Source organism: Helianthus annuus, chromosome 2, assembly GCF_002127325.2.
Source record: "Helianthus annuus cultivar XRQ/B chromosome 2, HanXRQr2.0-SUNRISE, whole genome shotgun sequence".
Lineage (NCBI taxonomy): Eukaryota > Viridiplantae > Streptophyta > Magnoliopsida > Asterales > Asteraceae > Helianthus > Helianthus annuus.
Window position 1 is genome coordinate 119,487,995 of NC_035434.2, and position 17,952 is coordinate 119,505,946.

The window sequence follows — 17,952 nt, forward strand, 5'->3', positions numbered from 1 at the left end:
AAAGTCTCTGGTTTAAACATTCGTACAGGACCAACAATTGAATGGGCTAAACCATGAATGAACAGGAAAACGGCTTGTGGTTCATTGATATTAGATACCTTATTTAATAAGGCATCAAAAGCATCACAGTAATCTTGTAAATCTCTTGTTTGTTTGAGTGAAACAAGATCTTCTAAAGCATTTTCTACAAATGAATCTGCAAACCTATGCACCACATCTTTCTTATACTCATCCCAAGGTATGTCTTTAATCTTGATTCCTCTAGCCTTAAGATGACCTTGATGCCATTGTAAAGCCTTCCCCTCCAAATGAATTACTGTAATCCTCATCTTCGCATCCTCTAGTGTTTCATCCACCATAAAGAAGTGTTCAGCCCTATATATCCACCCATCCACATCCGAACCATCAAATTTGGGAAATTCCAGCTTACAGAATCGAGTATTCATATGTGGTCGATCAGATTTCACATTTGTAATGACCATGTCATCATCCAATCCTTCCTTGTTTAACAACTTTTCTGTTAAAGTTGTCAATGTTGACTGGATTGCTGAATTCGATACCCTAAGATCATCAATTGTTGTGGTGAACTGTTGAATCATCTTTTCGTGTTCTTTAACAAGTTCTTCGAGTTCTTGATTTCGTGTTTTTGTTGCCATTTTGTTTGAATCGAACGAATTGACCGAACAATGATCTAATTCGATTGAATTGAAATGAACGAATGAAATTGATCGAACAAATGATCAATCTCGTGGAACTGAAATGAATTTTGTGTTGAATTGATACAAGAACACCAAGATCGATGCTCTGATACCAATGTTGGAGCTCAATTTTAGAGAGAGAAACACAAGAGAGAGAGAAGATCCAAAAACCAAGCTAACTTCCATTAACAGACTTCAACCGTTTATAACGGTATTACAAAACTAACACTAAGGTCCCTGAACTATTACAGAATTGACATATTAGTCCCTGAACTTATTTCAAAACAACTCAATGTATTTTCCAATCTAACATTTTGTGAGCCAGCCCTAATTGTCAGGAGGATGGGAAGACTCTTGTCCTCTTCACTGGCATATATATGTAAACACACATCAGTATCTATACAGAACTCTTTTTTCCTTTGTTTCAGTAGAGCTCTTACAGAGGAGAAGAACACATCAAATTTCATTTTAGAATTTTCAGTTGGGCCTTTCAAATTATTATAGTGACATAACAAAGCACCTTACGCATTGGTTTTAATTTTAAATAAACCTAAAGTTTGCATGAGTTTTAAAAAATCTTGAACTACTATGATTCAAATACATTAAAAATTGGCTTACTTGGTATCCAGGAATACGAGTCGGAATGGAATGCACTATTGTAATGGAAAGAAAAAAAAGTGTGTTCGGTTAGTCAAGGTAATGTAATCATTCATTATATAAAACATTTCATTCCCTCTAAAATTCTCAAATTCATTCCATCCACCACTGCTGTCGCGACCCGCCACACTCCACCACTACCCGTCGTTACCGCCACCACCCGTTGCAGCCATGACGACCCTCCACCATCGTGGTCGCGACTTACCACCCACCGTCGACACAACAACCACCACCCACCAGTCCACCACAACCGCTACCCGCCACCTACCACGCCACCACCCGCCACCGACCACCACCACAATCCACTGCCACCCGCCACAGTCGCCACCCACATGTACCGCTACCGCCACCACCCATCGTTGCCACCCCATCACTGCCTCTCGCCACCCACTACGACCATGGCCACCACCTACAAGGGATGGGTTTTTTTTCCCAAATACCCGTACTCGTGCCCGTACCTATACCGATTTTGGGTATTTGGTACATGTATTGGTACCCTATTTTATTGATTTTTGTATTCGGTACTTTCGGTAGGTATGGATACGGGTACGGGTAAAAACGGGTACTGGTACTGAATTTTATGTAGACCTTTAAAAGTTTTTTTATATTATGTTTTATTTCGTATTATGGTATTTATAGTACTCGTATTGATTTTACCTATATGGTACCCGTATCGTATTGGTACTCGTACCAATTTTACCTATATGGTACTCGTACTATAATGGTACTCATGTCAATTTTACGTATTTAGTACTCGTACAAGTGCTTAAAAACTAAATAAAAACAAAATGGTACCAAAGCCGGTACCGCACTGAAAATACCCGTACCAGTACCCGTACTCGTACACGTACTGTACCTATATATTTGGTACGGTATTTGGTACACAGTTTTGTTCAAATTTGGTATCGGTATTTTCGGTACGGGTATGGGTATGGGTACTGTACCAATCCCATCCCGACCACCCACTACCGCCGCCCATCACCGATTTTATTCCTCTGTCTTTTCCAGCCTTTGAAACAACATAAAGTAATGATTCATTTCATTACCTTTTTCATTTCATTCTTTCGTCTATTCCATTACCTCATACTAAACAGACAGTTATATATTAATGTTTAAAATTAATTTAAATTAAAATAGTTTGGTTTTAGGGAAATTTTAAGAAAACTAAGGAAGTGATGAAAATGGGGAAACTCGCTTAGACCGTAGGGTATGGTGGGGCTTAGGTTGGGCTTGGGTTGGGGCATGAGTTGACATCTGGAATTGGAGCCCCCTCACCGGCTAGTGACGTGTCCGTGGAGTATGGCGGGGCTTGGGTTGGGTGCACCGCTTGGCAGATTATTAAAAAAATTACAAAAAATTTATAAAATTCACACAACATTTATAAAAAAAACTAAAATTTCATTAGATTTTTAAAAATTACATAATCCTAAAAATTACATAATACCTAAAAATTACAAAATAAAAAACTTAGAGCGTTAGGTAAATTTCAAAAAGGGCGATCTTGTCGAACGCCTTTCCCTCCTTGCCTAGAAATTCAATGTTCGCCGCCGCCACCCGATCATCGTGGCTTAAATCATCGCTCGGAACGGCTTCGTAGTAAGCCTTGAAACGATCGAGCTTGGGCCGTAGCTCGCGCCATTTATGTTGGCACACGTTGAGGTTGTGGCGGTCGTGTCGGACGTTATGTTTGTAGGTTGCGAATGCTTCCGGCCAATATTGTGTTTGGCCGGGTTGCCGACCCTTCATAGCGTCAACGACGCTTGTGACGAGAGTCAATTCTTACTCGTGGGTCCAAGATGGCATCTTCTTCGGGTGGGGTAGCGGGTTCGTGGGATCAAGTGGTGGATAGTGACGGTTTGGGATGGGGTAGCCGGTGGGGTTGGGGGTTACATTTATAAGGGATGTTGGGGTTGGGGTGACCGCTTGGCTTGGCCAAACGGTTTGAATTTAAAATTCAAACTTTCAAATGGCGCTATGACATGGCGGGTCAGCTATGACATGACGAGGTCAGCGAATAGGAGGCCGCCAGCTAGGATGTCAAGACCGCCCCACGCCCGGCTTGAAACCCAAGCCCCAAGGGCCACGCCCCAACCCAAGCCCACCCAAGGTGATGACTTGAACGTTTTCCCCCAACTCAAGTCCCATACCCCATAATGTTAATGTAGCACATGAAAAATTATGGGGAAATGGGATGACTCCCTCTACCTATTCATTTTTGCCCTTTCACCTCCATTTTATTAAGAATTAATTATGTTCTTACCATTTAAACTTTACATTCAATTTGTAATCAAATGATTCAAAATATTTCCAAATACTTCTAAAAACCTTTTATATCTGGTTCATGCACATTTCTTGAATGCAAAATGTAGTTTCAAGTTTTTACCCTGCGTAAAATATAAGAGAATTTTAATATTACTACGCTAAGCAAGGCAATTTTAATAAATGAATTGTTTAGTTACTATGAACTTATATTTCAATAAAATGAATATGAAACTGATAATTAAACATATTTTTTTCTCTACTTTCGTTTTTATCCTTTAAGAACAATATATTGGGGGTATATGAATATATAGAATCATATATGGATAAGATCATTTTGAACATGGGATCAAAAGATCGGTCATAAGACATCCTTTAAGAACAATATATTGTGGGTATATATTAATAATTTAATATACAGAATCATATATTGATATAAGATCATTTTAAACATGGGATCAAAAGATAGGTCATAAGACAATATGATCAATCGTAGAATCATAATTCACAGGGATAGTCATGTGACCTTTTAGAAATTTACATCTAATTATATAATTAGTCATTGTTATATATAAACTACATTAACTAGCACATTGTAGTAGAATTTGAGTTCAATGATTATACAAACTAAATCTTAAAAAGTAAAAAAATAAATAAATAAATAAATAAATAAATAAGTATACATATAATCTTGATCTAAAAAACTTTAATATCTATCATCTTTGAATGGGAATAATTAAAAAAAGAAAAATAGGACACGGAGAAAAAGCCTAAATAAATAAATAAATAAATAAATAAATAATTTTCTCACATGTTGCATCTCCTTTTCACGATACGTGTACTCCATCCATTTCACAAATAAGTGAACTTTTCTATCATGGTTTAATAATTGTGGACAAATTTGTTTATATTGTAGTTTTTGTTTCTACATTAAAAGGTGACATTTAGTGTACTACATGTCAAAATAACTTCAGAATGATTTTTTATGTTATTTAAAAGTCACCCATATAAATTATATTATAGTACATATGAAAAGATTCAAGGAGATATTTTTAAATTATAAGTTTAGTAGTGTGAAGCTTATTCAATTACAAATTGAGTTTAAAAATCATATAGTGATGTGTTTTGTAAATATGATAATATTGAACCTAGTAGTTGTGAACCTTACTAAATTACAAATGGAGTTTAAAAAATATAGAGTGGAACTTATTCATATACTTTGAAAAATATGATTGTATTATTGCTATCTCTTAGACAATTTCAGATATTCCGATTATCTATTCAAGAATGCCACAAATAGACGAGTCCTCTTCATCTTTTCAAATGGGAAAAGCTAAAAGCTATTTAAATTTGTTAAAGACGGTCTACGTCCATCATCAATTGGTCCTCAAATGAACATCTTGATGATTAAATGATGTACTTCACAACTAAAATGTTAAGAGTTTAAATTCTGTAGTTTGCATGTTGTGCATTTATCTGAGGCAAATATGTAGGAGTTTAAATTTTGTAGGAGTTTATATTCGGTCTAAGAATTGTTGTTGGAAAATGATCCATCATGAGTCGGATATTGAAAGAGCTCCTACAGAGGTACAACATAACTATTCTTTGAGGCAAATACAACTAGCGATCTCACATCAAGTAACTCAATTAACCATGGCTAGTGGGATCGAAATGCAGCAGATGATGTCCAACAATATTTAGACTGAATAGTTGATAAGTACATCATACACCATAAAAGTGTTGGAAGGAAAATTTTTTAAATATGTGTATGAGATATTTGTGATTTGACTGGATGTTTGCACAATCAATCCATGTGTTGGCATGTGCATAAGGTTGTCAAAACTTGGGTATAATTGTTTTCTTTTATGTGTTAATATAAATCTATTGGAAATTTAGATACTATAAATGAATATTAAATTAGTAATATTATAATTTATTAAAATTATAATTATTTACTAGACTATTTATATGAAACATAAACTCTTAAGTAGAGTTTTTATGTCAAGTTATTAATTTTTATTAGAGTTTATGTCTCTAATAAATCTCTAATTAATGACCGGAACATAAACTCTTAAGTAGAGTTTTTAGGTCAATTTATTAGTTTTTTATTAGAGTTTATGTGTCTAATAAATCTCTAATTAAGTGAGACTTTTCTCTACCCCATGTCTTTTGTATTAAAAGTAGGTTATGTGCCTAACTTGATGAGTTTTTCATATATAAAACTATAAGAGTAAGAATACAAGAAGGTGACATAAAGTTATGCATGAGGAGTCCTTGAAGAAGAAGTACTTGATGACCAATATGTTGGAAACATATAGAGATAAGTTTCTCTACGTAATTCAACTACAATTCTATTCTTAATTTCCAAAAGGTCTACACTACGTTTTTATCCGGTGTAACCTCGGGCGCGTGGCCTTCTCCGGCAGTTCAAACTGCTTCGGTTGTTGTATCCTAGGAGACAGACGCGTCGTCTTTAGTAGAGGCACGAAATCTGTTTTAAGGGAAGCGTGTTGAACATGTGCCTCAGCCATAATTGTCAACATTTGTTTGTTTTTTTGTAGGAAATTATTGTACAAGAAGACGTGGTTCAAGACCTCGTTGAAGCCTACACAACGGACTGAAAACACAACGAACCATACAAGTAGATGCGATTAAAGATCAAGTTGAAGGCTTTATCTTTTGAAGATATTGGTTTGAATCAATTGTTTTATTAAATATGTTGTAGTTCATATTTATTTTCGTTTGAATTTGTACACGGTTCACGTACTACAATTTCCCAAATGTTTAAAGAGAGTATCTTTATTTTTTTAATTAGTTTTATTAATAAAATTGTGACCCATATCCTACAAGCTTAAAACAGATTCCGTGAGATTGTTGGTACAATCTTAAAACCTTATTTATAAGGATTTTGGGTTCACGAAAAGATTTATAATAAAAAAATATTTTTAGAGATTATGATCTTATAAATATTCTTTTTTGAGAAATATGTATGTAGTACAACTTGTTGTGTTTGGATTTCTTGAGATTGAGATACAATCTTAAATCATATACCGTGGTACAAAATAAATAGTTTTGGGTCAAACGTTTGGTTTTGAAACGATTTTGGGAATCGTTAATTTTTCTCACTTTTGTGTTAGATCGGGTTTATTAGTGTAAACCATACGTTTTTTTTGTAAACGTCAAATTCTCTAACATGTGTGTTAGACCGGAATTATTGGTGTAAACCATACGTTTTTTTGTAAACGTTAAATTACCTTAAGTAGAGTTTTTATGTCTTTAAATAAAAGTTTTATGTTACTTGATAAGAGTTTTATGTCTCTAATTAAGTCTCTATTTAAAGGAGAATCTTCATCCACCCATGGATTAATATGAACAAATAAGTCTTACAATGATTTTTATAATCATTTGTATTCTAACATGTGTGTTAGAAACGTTCATGAAAAGCTTTGGTTTGGAAGCAATTTTTTAATTGTTTAGTTTCTAACGTGTGTATTAGAAATGACTTATTTATTTTAACAATATATGTGTTTTTAGCAAGTCGAATTAACATTTTGTGGAAATGTTAATATTTCTAACGTGCGGGTTAGAATTTTCTTTCTTTTTAACATGATTGTTAAAAATGGTTAAAATACAAATGCTTTGAAATGTTTTATGTAAACATTTTATATAAGTAATTTGTTGTAGCATTGTTTTAATGCTTTGTATGATTTAGAAATAAAAGGTCATACATTGAAGTTGATATTTGATTGGCTTGAAGAATTAAATCACCATAAAATGATGGTGTAGTTGTGTGGGATTTATCACCAACTTTAATTTGTGATTTCTAAATCCATTTGAGTGAAATTATAATTATTAATTAAACTCTTCATATGGTGAAACTCTTGATTAGAGTTTTAATGATGGCATTTGATGTGTTTTATTAGAGTTTAACTCTATAATTATTGAGACTCTTAACTCTTTATATGGTGAAACTCTTGAGTAGAGTTTTATTGATGACATTTGATGAGTTTTATTAGAGTTTAAGTCCACAATTATTGAGACTCTTAGGCTAGAGAGTATGGTGATGGTCCTCCAAGGAAGGATGATCCGCCACGTAGGCGCCACGTCATAGTCCTCCCAAGGATGGTTCATCCCACAAAACTAGAGGGTATGGAGGATGGTCCTAGATGATCTTACCCCACCACTTTTATTATGAAAACAAATATATTTACATGTTATGATGTTAAAGATAGTTTAGTAGTGAACGAAACTAACCATCTGTAGAATTTTTCTCTCTAATCCTGTCACTTAACCAACATGCTTCCTTAACATTAAACCGCATATCAACCTTGGTGTTTACTGCAAACAAAATGAACAAGGTAAATCTTGGAACAAGAACAATAACAAATTTCTCAGGTGTGGAAGAATTGAAATTATATCAAACCTTTGTTGACATTTTGACCTCCGGGTGCACCACTCCTCGCGAAACTCACGGTAACAGGATCTAAATCACAAAATGAAACTCCTTGAGGAAATAGTTGAGCAAAAAACAGTAACATAAACATTTTCAAGCAATCCACTTGCCTCATTTTACTCTACATCTAACCGAACACTTTGTCTGTTCCACGAAACCAACCAATTTATGCTTTGTTTAAGTTCGAAAACTAAAACCACGAAACAATGATAAAGAGGCATAAAGCTTCTAATTACATTATGCAGATAAAAAAATTGTTCTTTATTCTGTATTTAACAGCCAGCCACACATATCAATATTAAATCAAAATAACAATGCTGATTATGTTGTTACTTTAAGGTAACTTTATTCAATGTAAGAAACCCTATCAATCTCAAATCACTTCATGTATCAAACAAGCATATATCATGAATAACTCATCATATATAACTGTGTATCTGTCAAGTCAACATAAACATAGATAACTACAATCCTGTTAACCGTTTTCTTCTCGTCGTCTACGCAAGAAACATATGACTTGATTATGTTCTCATGTTTAAGCGTCTTTAGCAAGTGAACCTCGGAATAAACTCGTCGTCTACCCAAGAAACATATGACTTGATTATATGATATTTTAATGAAATCTGCAGATGTCCATATAGTAAAACTGTAGCAGTTCATAACATATAAAATCCTTGATCCATACAATTTTAAACCAACTTAACACTACTTCAACAATGCAGAATCATAATCATAACAACAATACAATTACAAACAGAATCCTAAACCAACAACAAGATTGATGCTTTGCATTTGATCAACCATCACAAAAAACCCCAATTTTGGTTCTTAATCATACTCACAAAGAGTTTATAATAACAATCGGCCAAAAGGAAGAACCATTAGCTTTCATTTAACAATTATCTATCTCTAGCCAAGAATCACAAAATATAAATTATCAAAGATAACATATGCTGACCGAGGGTTTCTGTTGAATGCTTGTCGCCGCTGCTACGGGTCATGAGCCGGAGCTCCGGCGGCCGCTGCTGCCATCGGATCCACCACCATCTTCTCAACCACTACCACCCTTCTCCATCACCATCATCAACTCAGTCAATCGGTGCCACCGAGACAACCATTTAAGCTGCAACCCCACCGGTTTGATTTTGGATTTGGGAGAAGGGTTTGATGTTGGATTTGGGGGTTTAACAGTAACAATTGAAGGGGGGCCCACCATTGGAGGATCGTCCTGAACGTCCATTCCTCAACGTTGAAGACGGGAACGGAGCTCGAAGGGAGGGGGCGGGATGGGCTGTAGCCGGCGCCGAACCAAGACGGGGATGGGGACGGTCCCCATACCCCATAGCCTTAGCTCTTCATATGGTGAAACTCTTGAGTAGAGTTTTATTGATGACATTTGATGAGTTTTATTAGAGTTTAAGTCTATAATTATTGAGACTCTTAACTCTTCATATGGTGAAACTCTTGAGTAGAGTTTTATTGATGATATTTGATGAGTTTTAGTGATGACATTTAATTCTTTAATTTGGTCATGTTTTGTATACATAAAATGATTTAATTTTCTAACACGTGTGTTAGAAAATGTGTGTCACGAATACAAGGTTAGAGATTGTTCATAATGAACAGAAATGTTTTATGTAAACATTTAATTGCCTATGTGTGCATTAAAAATGATGAGAAATGGTTTACTTTATAAACTATATCTTTGAAAAACTTTTTATGTAAACGTTCGATTCTATAATGTGCTCGTTATAACATTGTTTTTCTAACATGTGTGATAGAAAATGTTTAGTACATGTGTAGTAAGAATAAACAATATAAAACCATTTGATATTTTTGGTTTTGATCTATGTTTTCATAAACCTAATTGATATTATTAATATTGTATATTGCAAAATTGTTTTGAATAATTTTTAAAACAAAGTTTTGCATAACACTGATAATTCAAATGGTTCGCTACTCTTACTAGAAGTAGCATGTGGTGAATAAAAGAGAAACTCTTGAGTAGAGCTTCTTGATGACACTTAATTAGTCATTTATTTGGTAAAAAAAACAACTTGGTGTTGTTGTGAACAAATTTAATTGTTCAAGTTTACTACATAAATGTAGTCTTTGTAACAACTTGGTGTTGTTTTGAGCATAATTGTCCAAGTTTAAAGTTTCAAGATGAAATAGGGAACTTGTACTTACAAGTGCATGGAGTCTTATTGAGGGAGTACCTCAAGATATGCCATAAGACGATATCGTTGAGAAGTTTTTGGTCAGATTATAAAGTGTTGAGGACCAAAGAACTTTAATATTTGATGTCTACATATCGTCTATACTTCCGTTTAAATTTCAAAAGTATTCGGTACTTATGATTTAATTTCCAATGTATTTTATTGTTTTGTGTTCAATATCTTCGGATAACACATGCAATTTTTTACAAAGAAATAAATCACTAATATTTGTGACGTATAAATTATTTTTGTGAAAATAATTATAACGCCAATTATACATTGTTTAACAGAATATGGTTTAAACGGATAGTACATGAAAATTCTTGGACATAAGCAACTTAAGAGTTGTTACATTGACTAAATGTCAAAGACGAGACATCAAATGTGTAACCACATCATGAGAGAATAATGAAAGAATGTACTGAGTGTATTGAGATGAAATACACAAACGAGATTCATGTCGACATACTTCGTTAGAAGTCTTTGGAAAATTCACAAGTGTCAATAATAAATCTAGCCAGATTTGTTACAAGTGATCTACACGTAGATGCGTCTACCACTTGATTATTGTTAGAACTATATGGAGATTTTACCTTCGTTTAAGAGAGCATCCTAAATATACATATCTCCTAATAAATAACAATAGTTGTGTGCAAATCACTTATGACAAAATTATGAATGCCATGTTATTGAGTGTCAATCTAGTTGACTCTATGTCACACATAATAGTGATTGTAGACGAAGAACATTCATCTTGTTGGTGATGAATGTGTTCACCAAGTGACTTGGATTAAGACTTATGTTTAAGTCCTTATGAGTCAATGATTAAAGTGTTGGAGATCAAAGGTAAACAAGTTATGTTCCTTAAATGAATGATAAAATTTAGCTATGTGCTATATACAATAATTTGTGAGACCTTCCTAAATATTGATGTTTTTGGATTATGAATAAGTCTAATTATTTTGTCTTAACAAGGGATGAATGTTGCAAAGTGATTTTATGATATCCTTAGGGCTGTGAAGAATCAGAATGATGCATCTTCTGTTCACATGCTAAAGTATTGTAGTCTAAAGCATGCTAGACTAGTACTTGGTTAATTATGGGTCTTGACGAAGACTAATTAACTCTAAACATTCAAATGTGTATGAACACAAAAAAAAATTGTGTATAGACAAAGTTGAGGGAGAATTTCCATTCATTATAAGGAAAAGACATGTAACTTTTTAAGAGTTTGTTCAAAAAGCTAATGAGGAGAACTCATTGTCTAAGCTTATTCTAGATGTTAAATTAGAATTATTCTAAGTTGGTGACAAACTTATGACAATGGCATGTGTTGCTTTGGTTAGCTCGGAAGCTTATGTAAGCTAATGCAATATGAGTTGAATTCACTGATACAATGAGGTTGATCTTGTTCAATCATATGTGTATAAACGTCGCCATAAGTGGTGTTACGGAAATGTTGATCAAATGGCAAGAAATGTGGGGGAGGATCCATTTAAGAAACACCATATAAGGGTATGTAGAAATGGTTCTCATTAACCCATCTAGATATTATCCAATAACACTTCAATATGGGGGTGTCTTGCATTTGTTTTTGGCGATAAGGATTTTGTAATCCAATCTAACATTGCAAATAGACGACTAAGTGGAGGACACAAATGTCGTAGTGAATAACGGAGATGTGTTTGCCTTAAATGATAAATGTATCATTCTAAGACAAATATTATAACCAGATTCAGGTGGCCACTGAGGTTATAGTCTTAGAAGTTGACAATAGGAAATGTTAACTTTCGAGTTATAAACACGTCATGACAATTGATCTCAACTGCAAAGTTATCTTTAGTGACTTGTCAAAGACAAAGATAATGTTATGGATCCAACAACCTAAGGGTATATTTGAGGTCAAGTTGTGGAATTAGACTAAAGCCCATGGAAAAAGGGTGTGTGAAGGAAACCTACCTTAGTTGACTGGAGATCCCAAGATCTATGTTCAATAGGACAACGAATTCATATGCCTAAGGGTGGTCACTATGGGAGCATAGCTGATATGCATAAGCTAGTATATATGGTTATATATACTCCCTAAATGATAAAAGGGTGTTTAAATACGTCCTAGTTCATTCCTATGAAATTCAGGGACAAATTGTGAGGCTAAGCATATTATGTGGTAAATGATTTTGTGAAATCATGATAACCATGATGCTTTTAATAATTTAAGGAGAATCACCTATGTTAGAGAGAAGTGGGGTCGCTTTGTAACACCTCGAAAAATTTCGTCCAATAATGTCTTGACACGTGTCATAAGGTTCCGGTATGTGAAAACATACTTTAGGAGGACTAAAAGTGACAAACAGTGAAAACTATGGAACGTAAGGGTCCAAAGTGTCAACAATGGATAAATAGGCTCTATGATAACCCTACATAATGTTTATAACCTTAAACGGATGGTTCATGGATCATACGACGCGGAAATTGCACAAAAGTGAAGTATTGCAAACTATAGGGGCCAAAAGTGTCAACATGTTTAATTTATACCTCTGAGTGAACTTTTGGCAGACCCGAAGCTTCGTAAAGCTAAAATATACTCACTAGAATGTGTGGTTAAAATTTCATGAAGTTTCGTCAACGTATGAGAAAGTTATGGCCAAAACCGTAACTATAGGGGCTAAAAGTGTCAACATGTTGAATTTATACCTCTGAGTGATCTTTTGGCAGACCCGAAGCTTTGTAAAGCTAAAATATACTCACTAGAATATGTGGTAAAAATTTCATGAAGTTTCGTTATCATATGAGAAAGTTATGGCCAAAACCGTACTTGAGGGGTTAAAAGCGTCAACGTCGAATTTTATGGCTTTTCGGGCGAGCGCAAAGTTAAACGAGGACACTACCATGTTGGTAAATGTCCAAGGGTTCTTAAAAACCAGATTCGGGGGTTTACGAGTCAAGATAAATGGCCAAATCATCATAACCAAAGTACAGGGACCAAAGCTGCAACTTTAAATCAAAGTTTGGGAGCTGCAGGGCTGCACAGTTGCAGCAATTCGCGAACAGGGGGCTGTTTAGCCCGAATTTTGAGTGCTTGACAGCTTTTTCCACCTCTAAAACCCACCAATGGATGGCCATGCATGTCTTGGACACCTGTGAGCTTCCTATAACAGCTGAAACCTCCTTAAATCAGATTAATTCATCAATTCTTGAGCACTTGTGTAGTAACCAAGATCACTAGCAAACTTCAAAAATTCACAAGAGCTTTCCAGGAGCTTTCTGATCGTCAAGGCAACTTCCAAGTGCTATCTAGGCATCAATAGGACCTTTGTAAGCTTTCAATTCGTTCTATAATCCGTTTTTGCTTTGATTATTAGTAAAAGTCAAACTTGGTGTTCATAAGCTTTGACTTTTTGATTAAACGGATTTCTTTCAGTCATTTCTCGAATTGAAACTTGTTATAGATTGGTATTTATGTGGGAAACAAACCCTCTAAAGGGTACTATCTGAAACCCACTATATGCATGCTAATTGTCGAGTCAAACATGGTTCTAAAAAGTCAACAGAAGCGATTTTTGTGAAAAATGACATGAATAATGATATAGATGACATGCAATCTGATTGATCATCATAAATAACTTGTAATACATATAAGAATGTGTTTTAATCATCATCAACTCGACAATCTATAGTATAGCCACGAATCGGAACCGAAAGTCTTGTAAAACGATTATTTCGTAGACTATCGATTCGGATTCGTACATGCATGTTCGAGATCTGTATTGGAAAGTATTTTTGACTATTTTTATTTTAGTTAAACTTTCTGGAATTTTCTTTGATTGAGTCTATGCTTAGCCTATTCGAATGCTTGTTTCCGATTTATGCATAAAGTTGACTATTTTGCCCTTTTTGATTTAAAACGTGATTTTTGGAAAAGTGAAAGGATAGAAATCTTTATTTCTAATATATGAACTTGCACCGAAAGTTTCGGATCAGTTGGTGGTCCAGATTGTGAGTTATGGCCATTAGCGTAAAACTATATTATAAATTTACATAAACGGTCCTTTTCGCATAGAACCCGTTTCTGGCCACGTTTTGGTACAAAACTTTTTACCAACTGATGTATTATAATATTCTGGGAATTTTGATGATTTTTAATTAATTTTTGGCTGAACGGATCCTAGATCGCCTAGTCATTTCGGCTTATGTCGGTTTTGACCGTTTTAGCCATAAAAGGAGTTTTACACATCCTTTTGACCCGAAACCTTTTTCTACTGATTTTGTAAGTTGAATAAATTATTATAAGTATTCTGGAAATATAAAAATCTCAGATTTTATTTAAAAACCCGAAAACGCCCTTAAATCGCATATTTAGCGTTTTAAGCGCATAGTAAGCGTTATACTTGTTTTAAACATATAAGACCTATACCTACTGATGTGTTTAGCATATTTTCATATAAAAACAGTAAGTATAAGTATATGAACTCAGATTTCCAGTTTTGGCATTTTTAGCCCTTGTGAAATTACTAAAATACCCCTACGGTGCATAGTTTGGTTTTAAATGATAAATTTGATATATGGGTCATACCCTACTGATATAATATGTTATATTAAGTATATTTACTGTATGAACCAGACCCGAAACTCAGATTTATAATTTTACCCTTTTATTAACTTTTAAATGACCAAAATGCCCTTCTAAGGCATAATTTGAGTTTAAAAATTATTCCGGGCAATATAGAACATAACTTACTGATATAATATCATATTTTAAGCATATTACATCAGGGAACTTGCATTTGAATCATTGGTCTACCCGTATCGCCCTTTTCGCGTTCGGTTCGGTTTACGTAACTAGTTTGCGTAAATTGACCGAAACGGGTCAAACGATATCATTTTTATTTCAAAATCCAGAATGTATTTAGTATACCCATATTATACAAGTATTCAAACTTGTCGGGTCTAAATCACATTCTATCCGGTCTATCGCTTAATCGTGCGTAAACCGTATCATTCCTAAAACTAACCGGTCAAAGCTTAAACTTAAATAAAAGGCCGTTAGGAATCTAATAGGTTAATTATAACCCTTTGTTCCAGATTAGGAGGCCCGGTAAAAGCTACCAACACTTAGCATTTGTGACTTATACTTGCTCAGGTAAATACATTTTGACTTATTTTCCCTATACGGGCTTGGGGTACGGTATTTAAAATACCGCTTGATCGGGCGCACAAGTCCTGCGCCCTATGGGTGTACAGTCTTGAATAGCTTGTGTGATTTCGTTTAAACAGTCTTGTCTTACTTAAAGGCTTTGGGGGGTTATTGACCATGTCCCGGATATCCTTGGCATTATCTTACGAGATGGCCACGACCAGAGCACGGGGTGTAGGCGTACACCCGTCGTGTATAACTCTTTAATGTGGTGTGTTATTTAATCTCTAGCCCGGACAGTAGATCCCGGGCCACCAGAGATATGAGTGCATGTAATTCGTTCACAAGTTTATATTGCATAAATATCCCAAGTTAATAAAAATATTTATGCCTTGTGCATTTAAATAAAATTTTCAATCATTTTCAAAATGAGTCAGTTGATTTGTATTTACCAGTGTAAACTGACGTATTTTTCCCCAAAGGTTAAGTGCAGGTACTATACGAAATAGGCTGGCTGTTTCCTAAAGAGCGTCCACTATAGTCTCGCAAGCTTGGACGACAAATATCTGTTGAACTATTTTTATCCTATTTTATTGATCCGCATGTGGATCCGTTTCAACTACTTATGATATTATTATGTCATTTTAATTAAAGTTGAAATGTATCTATTCTGCTTCCGCTGTGCATTATTATATTGTGTTGATTGTCTATGACGATGCCAACTACGTCACTGTACCCCACACCGGGCCCACCGGTGACACGTGGAAAATGGGGGTGTGACAGGTTGGTATCAGAGCCAACGCTGAGTGAATTAAACACTAATCTTTTGTGTTTAATCTCAGTTACACAATTGCACATTCCTCGATTTTCGAGTCTAGACAAGAAACTTAGGAAATGTTCAACATTTCGTTTAGTTTATTTTATTATTTATTATTGCATTGTCTTATATATTTTGTTGTGCAACTTGTTTGACTTTTGACAGGATCAGGATGCCGCCAAGGATGAGAGGTCGTGGAGGATTTCCTACATCGCACGATCATGAGGCTGGTCCCTCGCATAGGCGGGCTCCATCCGCTACACACAACACAGCCGCCAACGACCTTTGGAGGTCTTTTGCCGAGCCTGCTAGGCATTCGGTTTCCGCGAGCACTTCTCCGTCATTACCCCACTCGTTTGGGCCCCATTCGGAGAACGGGCCCCATGGTTCGCCAGGATCGTACATACCTTTGCACCAGTCACCGCACCAGTATCCAGCGCCAGTCTACCAGGGTTTATATAACCCTAATGCTTATGAGGAGGAGCCAGTGGGCCATAACCCACTCGGACCAGAGGACCATTTTCCGGGCGACCACGAGATGGACGTCGAAGAGGATACGGACCCTTCGCTACCACCATCAGGTACGCCTAACCATCCGATTGAGATATCGGATGGGTCGCCATACACGGGATCACCATTTAATGGTGTGGATAGTTACGAGGAGAGATTTCGGCAGTATGATTGGTACCACACTCCTAGCCACAACTCTCCGATGCTTCAATCACTCCATGGTTCTCCGATGCTCCAATCGCTCCATGGATCGCCGGTGCACTCGCAGCACCACTCGCAGCAGCTTCAGCAGCATCCGCCATTACCGCAGGACCTATCTGAGGCCCTATGGCGCGACGTGATCACTCCGTCGCCACCGCCGCCACCAGTCTTACCTCCTCCGCCTCAGAGGCCTAGGAGGAATGCGCGTATGTCTACGCGCGGAGGGATCCGCATAGGCACCCCTCCACATGTGAGTAGCAGCCGCTACACGCCTCTTCATGAGGAATCCGAGACGGGAGAGTCTCCACATCCCGTATCGGGGGTCACTTCAGCGCCGATTCCGCCTCTGCCGCCGCAGAATTTCGGGGAGCCGATTCCAGCCTTCGCCAGCTCAGCGCCATTCGACCCATTCGCCCAGCTCTACCCCCAGGGCTACGACTACACGGGAGATCCTTATTGGCAGACTGCCAACTTCAGCTCACTCCCACCTAGTGGTCCACTTGGAGACCCTTGGGCTGCTGGCCCATCTACTTTTGGTTACCCTCAGGGTTACCAGCAGCCACCGCAGCCGCAGCACTACCAGCCGCCGCAGCCACAGCAATACCAAGCACCGCCACCGGCGCCGGTGATACCGCCGCCACAGGTTCAGGAAATCCTACATGGGATTGATAGTATGCGACGCGAGTTTCAGCACAATATGCGCGCCGATCGCCGACGCACCAGCGGCATGTTTAAGAAGGTGTTCGATTTGCTCAAAGGTAAGAGCAAGAAGGATCATTGAATCCTTCGATTATTATTTCATGTACTCATGTCCCTGCGTGGACATTTATTCCAGTACCTTACCCCTGCGTGGGTATATCTATCTTATTCTACCCCTGCGTGGGTAAGTTATCCTGTTAACCCCTGCGTGGGTTTGCTTTACTTTATTTAGTTATTGTTGTTATTTGTTTAGCCCCTGCGCGGGCATGTTATCCATGTTATTCATGTTATTCATGTTATTTCAA

General features: G+C 36.4%; 1 protein-coding gene across 1 annotated transcript; it reads left to right on the top strand.

Moving 5' to 3' along the window:
• Positions 1-13,243: 13,243 nt before the first annotated feature.
• LOC110894380 lies at positions 13,244-17,729 on the top strand. The gene is made up of 3 exons (XM_022141608.2): positions 13,244-13,601; positions 16,403-17,069; positions 17,640-17,729. Exons 2-3 carry the CDS (start codon positions 16,410-16,412, stop codon positions 17,727-17,729), a joined length of 750 nt encoding a protein of 249 aa, XP_021997300.1. The 5' UTR covers positions 13,244-13,601; positions 16,403-16,409.
• The last annotated feature ends 223 nt before the right edge of the window (positions 17,730-17,952 follow it).

Coding starts and splice junctions, on each gene's coding strand:
- LOC110894380 (XM_022141608.2), top strand. CDS start 16,410: ATGCCGCCAAGGATGAGAGGTCGTGGAGGATTTCCTACATCGCACGAT. Junction 17,070..17,639: donor TACCGCAGGACCTATCTGAG/GCCCTATGGCGC, acceptor CGCGAGTTTCAG/CACAATATGCGCGCCGATCG.